Consider the following 14192-nt stretch of genomic DNA (forward strand, 5'->3'; position numbering starts at 1 on the left):
GGGAGAAATAATGTGTGGTCTCAATAGAGGACCAGAGCTCACAATATTACATACAATTTAATTTGGCATGTAAGATTGAACAAATTTGCTTGTGTGTGGTCATTTATAACATTGTATTGCAATTAAGATTAGGATGAAACTTGAATACAAACATAGCCAGGAGCTATATTAGACGAGACTTGGCAAGATTTGTGATAGCAAAAGGCTGGGTAAACCATCAATTGATTAATTATTGGAACATGAATTTGGCTGGGAGCTAATATCAAGAATTTTATGTTTGGGAGCTTGTTGTTTGAAATCTGTGAAACATAATTAATTACTTAGTGTGTCACTTTTTGCACAAACTCTAAAAGATCTACGTATTATTTGTTTGATTTATCTTTAGTTGTGTTGACTTCCTCTAATAAAGACACTGGAGGAAACGCAAGTCCTCATCCAACATGGCAGCTTATACGGCCACTTGGGGTCCATCACATAGCAGCCTAATCAAAGCTAATGATTGTGCAGATTTTCTGAGAGGAGGCTGTTTACAATAGTGCCTGAATATAAATAACAACTTCCAACAATTTAATTAAAATTATCTACAGCAAATGTATATAAAAAATACACTTTCATTTGGTTTTCTGGTGTTCAATGTGGTTTCAAATAAAAACTATAAATTTTTAACATTTATTTCTGTCATTTATTTATTCAGGCAGTGCGTAGGTGGCTAAAAATGGATATTCGCCTTTATAAAGAGTTCCTCCGTCTTTCGAACAGTCTCAGTTGTCGGTGAGGCCGGCGGGGCGGATCCCACACTCGAGAAAAAGAGAAATTAAAGCAACACAACCAAAATAACAACTTCACCTTTCCTATATTTCGCTAGCCAGCTCCTCTGTGGATTTATAGCATCAAGGTGGGTGAATGTGGGCTCCTTAGTGCCAAGGTAACGGCTCAGCCGGCCGGCGACTTGCTAGCACGCGTTAGTGTAGCTTGGAGATGCTAAGTCAGAGGTGTGTGCTAACGGTGGTGCGGCCGGTGCTCGATGCTCCGATGTTACACTGGACAGCCGGCCGTCCCGTTATGGCAGTGCACGGCCACACACCCGGGAACAAGAGATACAGATATAGCTTTGGTTAGGCATTGATTGTATTGTCGATTAAAGCATGGAGCGCCACCAAACCTCTTCAATCCCGTTCAGTCAATTGAGACGAAAGTTAGCAGCTGCTAAGTGCACAGTTAAGATGCTTGACAAGCACGTCTATTGTAGTACAGTCCAATAGCCATTTTATTTATGTTCTATTTTTGCTTTCCATTCAGATGAATACCACAAGTGCCTTGACATTTGCCTGTATTGTGTTGCTTATACTATGACTACATCTCACCTCGATACTACACATATTTCCATTGAGACTGATCACACTCCTTTAGCCCAATGTGTTTACAGTTTTCATATAATAGCACCACATGCCCATCCCTTCTACTAAAAGTTGATCTGAGCCAAGAGTTTATTCAGTGCTGTGTTATCTTGAACTGGCCAGTCTGACTTGAGCTGAAACTACTACTAGTTAGTGTTTCTTAGTCAAGCTCGCTCGACTTTGAATGTAAAAACTAGCTGTCTATGATTTCCCGGAATAGCTTCAGTAACCTGTAATACGAGATCAGGGATTGTGTGTTGATAAGAGCTGAGTCAGGGCCACTGAGGATGAGTTACTGTTGTGTACAATGATGCTATTGTTAAACGTGCATCTGCACCGATAATTAGCCAAACTATGTCATGTGTTATTTCACACATTCTATTTCAATTATTTAATTCAAATAATTCTGAGAACAATCGTCAGCCAACAGCTGAATTCATAATCCCCTTAACGGTGAGGTCAGTTGTCGTCATGCAGCCATAATTTGCTTCGAGTCAAATTTCTTTAATGATTTTGACAGGTCTGCATATTTTGATGAGTAATGTTTTGTTCACTTTCTGATTATGAATGCTTTATTAATGAAAACATCCATTTACTGTCTGCACAGTTATGTTCTTCACTATTTTATTTTCAGATGCCCTCTGCAATGAATTCAAACATGACAGTGCAATCTGCCAGCCCAGATGTGGGATCCGCTCCAGGGTTAATGGGCAATTTTGCACTAGGTGGACAGTCTGACGTCTTAAAACAAGTGCTGTGTGTCATCGACAAGAAAGTTCGCAACATGGAAAAGAAAAAGGTGTGAATTTCTTGCAGGAAGTTGTTCCACATTTTCTAACAACTCTGTTTTAATTTGAGGCTGTGTATTGGTGAAGAGACTACTCAGACATCCTGATAACATGGGTTACTTTGCTTGGTGTGATAAAACCTGAGACTAGTCCTTCATTTTTTGATGTTTTTTTATTACAGAGCAAACTGGATGATTATCAAGTGAGGAAGGATAAAGGAGAGGGTCTCAATCAGGATCAGCTGGTGGGTGTATACAAGCCGTCAATGTTTTTTTAATTTGTGATCCTGAAATTCTTACTTTAAAATATGTGAATCTTTTTTTCTTTCTTTCTTTTTAAAAAAAAATCTTTTTAGGAAGCCCTCTCAAAATTCCAGGAAATCATGAATAACTTGGAATTTGCGCGAGAGTTGCAGAAGACTTTCATTGCATTGGGACAAGATGTAAGGCGACCCCATCCCCATGAGCTTTCAGAGTTGTGTCTGTAATGCTTAGCAGTAACTTCCCTTTTTCTTTAGATTCAGAAGGTGGTAAAGAAGTCTGCACGGCGGGAGCAGCTGCAGCGAGACGAGTCAGAGCAGCGGAGGCTGAAGACGGTTCTGGAGCTGCAGTTCTTGCTGGACCGACTGGGAGAGGACACTGTGCGGCAAGACCTTAAGCAAGGAGTCAGTGGCTCGCCACTGCTAACGGATGAAGATCTTGTTGCTTTTGATGAGTTTTACAAGTTAGTTGGGCCAGACCGTGACCAAAACATCAGGTAGCTCGAATGCTTCTATTTAACACAATTATAAAGTTTATGCTCTTGGCTCCAACAAAGATTTGCTACCGATCATACCTTTGTATTTTGTTAGTGTGATGAACACCCAAAAAACTCAAATTCATCACATTTATTCTAAGATAAATTGATTTCACTTGTGTAGTGTTTTCCACTGATTAGCCACCCCCAAAGCACGCCAATGACAGTGTTAGTCACATTCAAATGAGGCAGCTGCCATGCAAGGGTCTCAAGTCCATCCATTGGGAGAAATTTGGGATTCGGTGTTTTGCTCAGAGACACTTCAACATGCGGACTGATGGGGGAACAAGCCTGCAACCCACAGATTGAGAGGCAGTCCGTGCTAACTGAGCCAAAGCATTGGTCTTCTTTACTGTAGCTGTTTTTTTCTCCTTTCATTTGCTGTCAATCCCTTTTAAGTGGCTTGTTGTAAATTCAGTTAAATTACATTTACTACTGTAGTTTCCATTCTAACTCTTTATCGGCTCCATCAGTGTCTCTCGTTTAAAAAGTAAATTATTTACGTCTTGTTGCACCGGTCAAGGTGTATGGAGATTCAACACTAAAGCATAAATGACACCAATGTTGTAGATGTCTTGGTAGCTAAACAATACAAGAGGTTACTGATTAATGAAGAGTCTTAAAGTGATATACTTCGTCTTTCAGGTTGGTTGACCAGTATGAGGATGCGTCTGTGCACCTGTGGGACCTGTTAGAAGGAAAAGACAAGGCGGTTGTTGGAACCACATGTAAGTCAAATTTAGCTTGGACTATTTCATGTCATGGAAATGTGGATGATATTTAAAGCTTTGGTGAAATATCCTCAGGATTAACTTGATAAATCTAGCACTTTTGCACCAAAAGAGTGAGACATTTTCTCACGTACTAAATCAGCTGCCGTAAACATGTGAACCTGAACCTTTCATATTGTAATATTGTTTTTCTCTTCTTGCTGTTGATTGCCACTTTAAATGCCAGTCACGAAACAATTATCTTACAATTTAAGTATTTGATTGATTGGCTTTTAAAAAAAGAAAGAAAAAAAAGTCAGTTGTAAACATACTACATTTTATAGCAAGACTACGTTTATATAACGGTTTCATTATTCAAGGCAAACTGGCTTTATTTACAAGCCCAGCTGGTGGTGAAAATTGTTGGCAGAACATTTTATCAGATGGCTGTTGACACCACAGTCATCAGGAAGCTTCCTGTCACGTTGAGGCAGGCCATAAGTGATCTGTCACATACGTTCATTTAAGCGTGATGTAAGATATTACGAGATGGCAAAAGCTCAAAACTGTACCTTCTTGTCAAAAGTTATAGCCGCCATTCGCCAGTCTTATGTTAATGTTGCATGTGCACTGTGTTTTGGTAATGCAGCATGTGTGCAGTGCTGTGAAGTGAATAATCAGGGCTCGGGTATATTGGCTTACTGCATTCTCAGCGGTCTGGCCTCAAGCTTCACACTGCTGCATTCTGCTGAGGGGCTGGGAGTTGTGGGCTTATCCTGACTCAGCAGCGAGGCAGGGTGCCAGCGGCCACGTCGCCTGTGGTCCCACTGGTCAGATCTCTGGAGCCATATTCAGATACTGGTGACGAGAGTTGGTTCAGTCTTACCCGTTTTCAGATCATCCAGTGGTCACCTGACTGATGCCGTCCGGTGTTGGTGGTCGAGTCTTACCTGTGAAAGAACGTCAGACAGCAAACCTGTGTCTAAATTCAAATGTTGACATCCCATAAAACATCTTCGTTAGCTAACCATAAAAAGCACTCTACACAAACCCAACGGTGAAATGAAAATTCAGAGCACGACAACGGTCTCCTAATATATCGTCCCATAGAAATTATGTTTCGCATCGCTATTTTATTTTGACAAAGGTCTTTAAGAAAGTGCTTTGGTGCTGTTGATATGTATGATATTAAGCTTTGTTTTCATTCAGAAACGGATGCATGAAGCTGACATGGTGCACATCACAGTGTTAGATGCGGTCAGCTTTCTAAAGTCAGTTGTCACATGGTGAAACTGAAGGTTCATTTGGGAGATTTTCGAGCATTTCCCACAACCTTTGGTAGATCGGACACATAATCTAACTCCTTTGAGCTCCTTGTGGATAACCAATCGGCACATGACTACTGTTGACCTAGTTTACAGTTGTGCCATGAGTCAACCTAATTGCTGTACTTACAAGCTTCAAATCCGTGATGTACAGAAACGTTAGTCATTGGCTTGGATTTTAGGGTTGTATTGAAGAGGGTTTTTTTTCACTTCATCCTTGGATTGTTACGTGAAACCAAAAATCCTAATTGTTCTTCCTTACTGGTTCCTAACTTGCTTTGTTTACTCTCAAATGTCATATATTGTGTTTTAACATCAAAATGTGATGACACACTTCTCTCTTGTATTGTGAAGACATTCTTTATAAACAAATCTTGTTTGATTGAGCTGGATACATACTATTTTAAGATATTAGAATGGAGATTTAGGCTCTGTCATATGTGTAATGTGTAGTTTAAAAGCAAATAAAATCATTGTGTGTGATTACAGAAAAGACTGCACGTAATCTTCACTTTAAAGAGCCTGCATCACTGACAGTGGGAGTCAAGTCACCATAGCCTGTTTATAGATATTAGTTGAATTATAATTTATTGAAGTACTAAGGATCACAGTAATCACCATCCAAAGTACAATTGTGGTTTTAATTCTTCAAGGTGCTCCTTTGTTGCACATTATTTAGTCCAATCTTTGCTTGGTGTCTCAGAATTGTATTAAAAAAGAAAAATGTTTTAAACTTGATTGTGAAAGTTAAATGTGTGCTTCATTTGCTTGATTGTTGAATGAAATGCTGACAACGGTCTCCCTCTGCTAGACAAGGTGCTGAGAGAGACTTTGGACCAGGTTCTGCTGAGTGGATACTTTGACCGGATTCCGTCTCACCAGAATGGAGTGTGTGAGGACGAGGAAGAGGAGGAGCCGGTCGCGGCAGCAGTAATGACTGAATCGTCAGAAGCAGAAGAGCAGACTGCTGATCCAGGTTCAGGTTGTTCCCTTTATTCACGCTGCATAAACCTTATATTAAAATGTAATCGGTTGAGGAATCGGGGCTAAATTTCTCTCCTTGCAGAAGCTGAAATAATTGAGGAATTCCCAGAGCCCATTTCAGTGGAAACGACAGAGGTGAGAGCAAAGGCAAAATCCAAGTCTTGATTATATTTGTTGATTTTGCAATTTTGAGCCAGTTTCCTTTTATTTTCTCCCTTGCAGTTTGTAAACAGGCAGTTCATTCCAGACAGCACGTACAGCGGCAGTGAGAAGGAGCAGGGTGATGATTGGACCAGGGAAACAGAGGTAACCTGTAGTGATGTTCAAATTCACATCAACTTTTCCTCCTTCTTCCAAAGTCTTTTCATGTAACCGTGTCTTACATCCCGAAGGCTGTAAACGGTTGGATTGAACAAGAAGCACTAAGCATCTTTCTAATCAGTCCCTCTGATAATTGTCCCCTTTTAAATGCTCTCACAGCATGTGGTTTTGGAACTCTTAAGTTTATTACGTACTCTACTGTGCATCATGTCAGTAGGTTTGACAGCACATTGTAAATCTTTTCAGATCATCATGACCTACGTCTCTATGAATAACGCCTGTGTCCAAACAAACCTAACAAAGAATCTCCCAGTTGTTGTGGCTTTTATGTAAGCTACAACATGATCAGCAAGTTGTATCAGTGAAAGTTTCCATACAATCATTTGATGTGGAAATATAGATGAAATAATAATACATTCAGTGTACTGAAGAATAGATTATTCTCTGTTTTTGCATCTGTTCCTGTTATCTGGCACCAGCATCTCTTCAAAGACGTGCAAACCAGTTGTGCGGTATCCAGTTAGCTGATGTGACAACAGATTTGATCTTCTGGATTTTTGACAATAGAAACGCATACAGACCATTCCTGAGTCGAGTCTTGCTGATGCTTTTAACACGAGTCATGTAGTTGTGATCGGAGCAGTCAAATCATCAGCAAGCCGTTTCCTCAACAACCTCTATATGGTTCTCTTGCATTTCTTTGTGTTTACATTGAAGGTGGTAACTCGTTTGCTGTTCTGTTTGTTTTGAAGTTTCAAAAATATACCATTTTGTTGTTGAACTCACTTAAACAATAAAAATCTTTTTAGGACAGGTGAGGATTTCTAACAGGTGTCTTGATTCATACAAAGGCTTGTTATCCAGTAAGTGCTGGCAGGCGGATTTCTGACCGCCGCTCTGATACGATCTCTTATCAGTGGAGTACAGCTTGGGATTTGCATTGTACAGCATGGGCCAACAATTGGTCTGCATGGCAACAAGAAATGTATTTCGACAATGGAAGGCAACTTGTACTGTGACGTTTCATTTCGAACGATGTGACCTGAAATCCAATTAAAGGATAAGTGGGGAAAATGGCACTTGTTTGATTGTTGCAGGTTTTTCATTGCTGTGTTCTCTTTCTGCACTCAGGCAGTCAGCGCCTTGCAGCAGCCTGTACAGCCTGCAGCTCCCCCTGTTGCCTTGGAGACTCACCCCATGAACCTAGCATCTCCCGCATCGCCCACTGACCCCCTGGTCAGGAAGCAGGTGGTGCAGGACTTGATGGCACAGATGCAGGGAACATATAATTTTATGCAGGTGAGGCGTTCAAGCCCCAAGCACTCTTTGTTTGCTTCGGATGTTGTCGCGTAGCACTGATCACTTCTGTTTTCAGGACTCCATGTTGGAGTATGATGGACAGCCCATCGATCCCGCCATCGTGTCCGCACAGCCCATGAAACCTGCTCAGAGCATGGACGTACCACAGATGGTGTGTCCTCCAGGTATGTTTTTTTTGAAAAGTGCTCTGTGGCCTGCAAGTCTTTCAGTTCACATTGTGGTTGACCGAATTACATTGTTGAAACCGTTTCAGTTCACCCTGAATCCCGGCTATCACAACCCAACTCTGTCCCTGTCCAACCTGAGCCTACGCAAGTGAGTACAAGATCCGGACAAGTAGGATTCAAGCTGCACGTGGCCATGTTTAATTATTGCTCACGTCCGTTTGCAGGTCCCCATTGTCTCCCCAACACCTCCCCCTATGTATCAGACTTCACACACACCAGACCCCCGACCCTCGACAGAATCCATCGATCCCATCCAGGTAAACCATGCTGCAGTTTAATAAAACAGCTTGGATTGAAAACGTTTAGCTTCCTGTGCCTAGTTTTCATTTTTCAGTACAAAGCAAAAATTCATTTTTGATTGCCTGTTGTTAAATGCATGCACACAACATGTTTGCTAAACACAGTGTGTCAGTGTGGTAAAGTGCAGTTTCACATGCATTCTCCTCCCCCTTCTATGGTTAGACGTCGATGTCCTTATCAACGGAGCAGCCTCCACCTTCCGCGGCGCTCCCTCCCGCCTCCCAGACGCAGGTTTTCCAGCCAGTTTCCAAATCTCCTCACAGCAGCGGCATCAATGTCAACGCAGCACCATTCCAGTCGATGCAGACAGTAAGGCTGTGATGACACCGAATCCCTTCACATGTTATGAAATCAGTCGTCACTCACTCCCATAACACATGTTTGGAAAGAAGAGCATGTTCACTCAACATTTTCTGATTGCAAAAGAATAATGCTATGAATCGGTGGATAGCTACAAATTGCAGGTTAACAATAACACTTTATACTGAAAAAGGATCCTTTTGACTTTTAATTTGAGCTTTTTAAGAAATGCTTCCTTTAACTGCTACGATTTAAAGCAAGTAATGCTGTTCAAAAGCACATGGAATTCTTGGAGCTGTGCTTGTATCAAAGTACAGTCGGCAAAAGAAATGCCCAATACACCACCAAGTTTGCATCCAATATTGACTTTTGCATATAACAATGTGATTCAATGCATTTGCAAACTCAGCGTTTAATATTTTGAAGTACTCTGAAGTATTTCCAAGCACAAATGCTGGCAGGCGGCCTGCTGTTGTTTGTCCCTGTTTACATGATGATGATGATCGTTTTTGCCTTTTTGTTCAACTTCACACGGCAACTTTTGCGAGCATCAAATAGAATGAAATGCCTGAACCACTGATGTTTGCATGTCAGGCTCATCTTTGTTGCATCATTCAGTGTCTGTTATATGTAGGAAAAAGAAAAAAAGCATTTAAGTGTCCCCACATGGGATCCAGATTCTTGCTCTCTCGCTCTCTCTCCCTCTCCCTCTCCCTTGTTCCATAATTTGACTTTTAGAACAAAATCTTATTTTCCAATGTGTGTCACACCAATATCAGAGTGCAGACAAGACTAACATATTTATTCACTAATAACATTGAATGGTTTTTATCTTATTTTGTGGTTTTGAGTCAGTTGCTGCATAGAACTTTCTGCACTAAATGTTTGCTTAAAAAAATGAGCCAAATGTTTTTTTGTGTATCTCCTTTGCTTGGTAATTACATACAATGATTTCTCCACGTCATATTTTTCAGCTAAACATGACTCAAAAAATCTGCCATGCTTGATGCCGTTGTGTTTTCTTGCGCGCGCGGTGCATGTTTGCATGTATTGGCTTGTATTGCCGTAGCATTCTCGGTTGTATTGCAGCTCTGCAGATGTTGTCGTCCATCCTGGAGTGTGATCAAAGTCTGTGTTTACTCCAAATTGGAGTGTCAGGCCTGTCGTGCAGAGGAAACCAACTGTTCTGCCAGAGTCCAAACTCAATTGACTTTGATGAGGAGTTTCTTGTTTAGACCTTAAGTGCTCTGGCGTCAGATGGCATTTATATGGGTATGGAGTGGAAGAATCCGGAGAAGAGTGGGTGAAAGATGTTGCCCAACGAGCCTGTGACCTTTCCTCCAGTTTTAGCTTCACCACAATGTGGCCTTTGTCTGTCCCTCAGGTGTTCAACCTTAATGCCCCCGTCCCACCGGCTAATGAGGCCGAGGCTTTGAACCAGGCCAGCCAGTACCAAAACAGCTACAACCAGGCCTTCAGCAGCCAATCGCAGCATCCTGTGGAGCAGACGGAGATGCAGTCGGAACAGCTGCAGTCTGGTGGGCGCATTATTCCTTCCTGCTTCCATTGACGTTCAGTTATTTTAATGCCTCGCGTTTGATTGTGCCTGGAAATTGGCCTGAGTTTGTTTTGGGGGTGTCTTTTAGTAGTCGGTGCCTTCCATTCGCAAGAGCAGCCAGGAGGCCATCAGCAGCCCCCTCAGCAGGGCCCGGGCTTCGGGAGGCAAGCTCAGTCCTTCTACAACAGCAGAGGCATGTCTCGAGGCGGACCCCGCAACGCCAGAGGGCTCATGAACGGCTACAGAGGCTCGTCCAACGGATTCAGAGGTACGTGATGATGGATTTATGTTTTTCTGAAGTTTTAACGAGAAGAACTGGAAATGTTACATATTTAACACCTGGTACATGAATTAGCTGTGAAGCACTTGATAGTAGCCTTGAATGATTCTCTTGTTTTTATGATGCATCGTAATGAAGTTGTTTTTGTTCTATTTATTCGGCATAAAAGTGAGTGAAAACAACAGGGAGATAGAGCTGATTTTAATAGTAACTGTAGCGTCAGCACAGTCTCGTCGTTTTGATCATTTACATTATGAGGTTTTAATGCTGTACTCTTATTTTGTGGTAACTTGGTACAACCCCAATTTATAAAAACAGCAAACAGCCAGTGACCATGTATGGAGGATCAGTCCAAGTCCAGTCAACCTTTAAAAAACAAAAGTCTAATTTAAACTGTCAATTTTAGATAATGACATGAAATGTCTGCTCTACTGGATCTCCAGTTTTGTTTTTGTTGTTTTTGCAGACAGCTTTCACAGTTTTTAGCAGTCACTTGCTCTTTTCTCATTTCTTACTTCACTGACAAACACTGTGTTTTGGTTTCTCAGGACAGCGTGAGTTACTGATTAACTATGGTCACCAACCATTAGTTTGTGTGTGACTTCACTACCACTAAAGTGTATTTTTGTGGCAGCTTAATGTTAACTGGTGTGGGGGTTTTTTTTATGTGTATTTGGGTTTCTGTCTCCCTCCTCTCTAAACTGTAGTTGAAAAATCCATTTAATATCTACCAATGAGTCTTTACCACAATATATACAGCACCTGCTGTTATCCAAAAATGAGCTAAGACCCAGAAAATTGTGATAATGCAACATATTTGATATTGATAATTTGGTCTTGTTTAACTTTACCAGACTTTCCTGCATAAAAAGAGGAATTAATGCAGAAATAGTAACTTCAAAAATCTAATTAAAAAAACGATGACCTGCTCGATGCACTATAGAGTTTGATAATCAGTGGTTTAGTTTCTAAAGCAGTCGTGTGGTACATCCTGATATATTTACATGTGTTGTATATTTGTACAAGTGTCGAGTGAAAATAATTGTAGCTTCGTTATGGCTAGGTGGCTATGATGGCTATCGTCCCCCCTTTGCCAACACTCCAAACTCTGGATATGGACAGACTCAGTTCAGCACACCTCGGGATTACTCCAACGGGAATTATCAGAGGGTAAGACAGGAACATTCTCTGCCTTTTGTTGATTAAATGTCACCAGCGTGTTTGGGTGATTTGTTAAATATCTTTTCTTTTTTTTTAACTTCTGTTTCTGAAGGATGGTTACCAACAAAACTACAAGCGTGGAGCCGGTCAGGGACCGAGGGGAGTTTCAAGAGGCAGCACTCAAGCGATGCGATCCTGAGAAGGCCTTTCATGAAGACTGTGACTGATTCAACTTGCACCACACTGAAAACTCAAAAACTCAAAACGCATTTTCCCCAACTCAGTCATGTCCTCTTTTGTTTGTTTCTTCATCAGTGGTACTTTTCCTGATCAAAGTAATGCCCACTTTGGTATTTGGAACTGTTAAAACATTAAAAGGTTAAAACACAAGCAAAGCTGTAAATCCAATCATTGATTTACAGGGAGCCAGGTGTTTCAAAACTCTTGTAAACTTGAAAGATTTCATAAGTTATTTTTTGTATTAAAAAAAAATGCACCTGCCACTGCTGGTCCAATCTTTGGGAGTTTTACCCCCTTTCTCAGTTCTTTTCTGTCATTTTGGTTCAAACAATCGTTTCAGGTTCACGGAGCTCCCGTTTTCTTGTTTGTAAATTGATGTTGCTTCGAAAGTTTCAGTAAAGTTGTGTTGCATACCTGTGCTTCAGCCTTGAGTTGTTTTTGCTACACATTTACTTGAAGTCACTCAATGGATCACCGCATCAGCCGTCACATGTAGCTGCACCAGGAGCAAAAGAGCTGTTTTTGTGACTTTCCACCAAATCGAATATAATTGGCACTTCAAAAGACATTTAATCTTTAAGATGAAGCAAATAGGGTTTTACACTAAAGCTTCTGGTTCTAGTGACTCATGCAGCCTCAACAATCCTCCCACATCCCCCATGAGTCTTAGTCCAGGTGGTACCTCCGTCACTTTCGAGATCAAAGACGTCTAAAATATGTGTACAGTCAAACCTCAGACGAGGTTCATCGTGCATGGAGGGGTTTTCACTGTTCACATACCTTAATGGGTGGACAGCTTCTGTGAGGTTTCACTTCAGTTAAACATAAACTGGCTACAAAAGGCTCCAATCCAGCCCCACAAACCACTGAGCAAGGTGGTTATGTAAGATTTATAGGAGGGCTATTTTAACGCTACACTTCATTTTGCCCCAGAAAGTTTCATTAAAATTAACTTTATGTTGAGATTGTAGTCATTTTCAGTACCAATTGTTCAATCTTGCCAAATTATGGACAGTTTCATCACGTACCACATCAAAGCAAGACTTTCATTTATAGCAATAGCTCAAGCTGAAATTGGACCGTATGTGCCCCCTGAAGTCAACTTTCATTTTGTATACCTCCTTGTATATAGTATATTCATGTATTCATTGTATACATCTTTGTATTGGATCAGTTATGTACCATCCACAATTTTTGTCAGTGGGGCTGCATGAAAACCCGTCTTGCAGCTTCGGTGGCTGAAGTGAAACGGACTATTTTATTGTCCCGACTGACCCTCCTCTATGAATGAAAGAGAAGAGGTGGGTGAAGAAGTTTTACGACTTTGTTTGAATTGAGGTTCTCCTTGCAACTATTCCGTGTCGGCATTCAGATTAAACCAGTTATTGTCACTCATTTTAATCCAGGACGCACAAGAGAAATTTTTGGACGACTCAAGAGGCTGGGTTTGCGACTTGTTCATTTGTCGACAAGTTTTTTTGTTTAGTAAATGTTTTGTGATCTTCTCTATTGCTCTTGGTCTGATATGAATGATGTGAATGAGTCCTCTGAGTGTGATTTTCAAATTTTCTATGCTTTTTAATGTGTGGGGTCGACGGTTATTCAGTGGTGATTCAGTGAAAAGTGTCCAGGTTTGTTAATGTTTGTAAATGTTCAGATATGCTCACGGTTATTAATGAGTGAAAATATAAGAGCTTAAAGAAGCAGACAGTTTATTTTGCAACACGCTGTAGTTTGGGTGTAGAACATTTCACTTTTGTGTTTTTCATGGTATTTTCCCACACATCTAAGTGGATGTTTCATGATTTCTCAGAATAAATAGAATTATCCATCTACTTGTCCACTATACCACTTTGTACAGTTCACGGCCTTGTCCGAGACTCGATTCCATTGTGAGGTGAGATGGACTGAGACACTGACAATTTAGGGTTACCTATTAACCTCATCAGCGTGTTTATGGCCAGTGGGAGGTGACTGAATTACCTTGAAAAAATACACCTAAGAATACACAGTACACAGAAAGACCTGGAGCCTCATGGTGAGTGTCATAACTAAATTGTTCATCAACCTTTACACCAAAATGTCTGGAAAACTCCATTGAAAATGTCGACCAATGTTTTCCCCTTTTAGGCCAGAAGATGACTCTTTTCAGTCTTATATACATTAGATGTATGATACAAATACAAGTATGTGACGCTGTGCTGTGGGAACCCCAAATTGATGGAGAATGACAAGTTGAGCATCAGCTTCACAAGGACCTTCCGACATTTCTCAATCCTAAAATAAGGCAGTGCAAGATGACAAAAATAAGTACAGCCAGAAAACCACATGCATTCTGTCTGAATGTCAAACGGCACCATCTCCTGTCCAATCAGTTGAACTACGTGGAAATAGGCGGAAAAGAAGTCGTAGTTTTACTTGTTCCAAATTGTATCGCTTTTCTGAAACATTTTATTTTTACAACCTGATTCTTGCAATGATTTATA

The 14192-nt window shown here is 40.9% G+C and overlaps 1 protein-coding gene across 2 annotated transcripts; it reads left to right on the plus strand.

Moving 5' to 3' along the window:
• Positions 1 to 758: 758 nt before the first annotated feature.
• On the plus strand, positions 759 to 12119 carry caprin1b (cell cycle associated protein 1b). Of its 2 annotated transcripts, none has more exons than XM_080504690.1 (18): positions 759 to 895; positions 2032 to 2196; positions 2367 to 2429; positions 2541 to 2627; positions 2703 to 2941; positions 3626 to 3708; positions 5827 to 5997; positions 6082 to 6134; positions 6222 to 6305; positions 7452 to 7619; positions 7696 to 7804; positions 7894 to 7955; positions 8032 to 8124; positions 8330 to 8476; positions 9852 to 10005; positions 10114 to 10293; positions 11369 to 11475; positions 11579 to 12119. In XM_080504690.1, exons 2-18 carry the CDS (start codon positions 2032 to 2034, stop codon positions 11663 to 11665), a joined length of 2052 nt encoding a protein of 683 aa, XP_080360816.1. In that variant the 5' UTR covers positions 759 to 895; the 3' UTR covers positions 11666 to 12119. The 2 variants fall into 2 exon arrangements, with proteins under 2 accessions (XP_080360816.1, XP_080360817.1); XM_080504691.1 differs by having other exon boundaries at positions 5827 to 5991.
• Positions 12120 to 14192: the final 2073 nt, after the last annotated feature.

This window comes from Blennius ocellaris (genome assembly GCF_963422515.1).
Source record: "Blennius ocellaris genome assembly, chromosome: 11".
Classification (NCBI taxonomy): Eukaryota; Metazoa; Chordata; class Actinopteri; order Blenniiformes; family Blenniidae; genus Blennius; species Blennius ocellaris.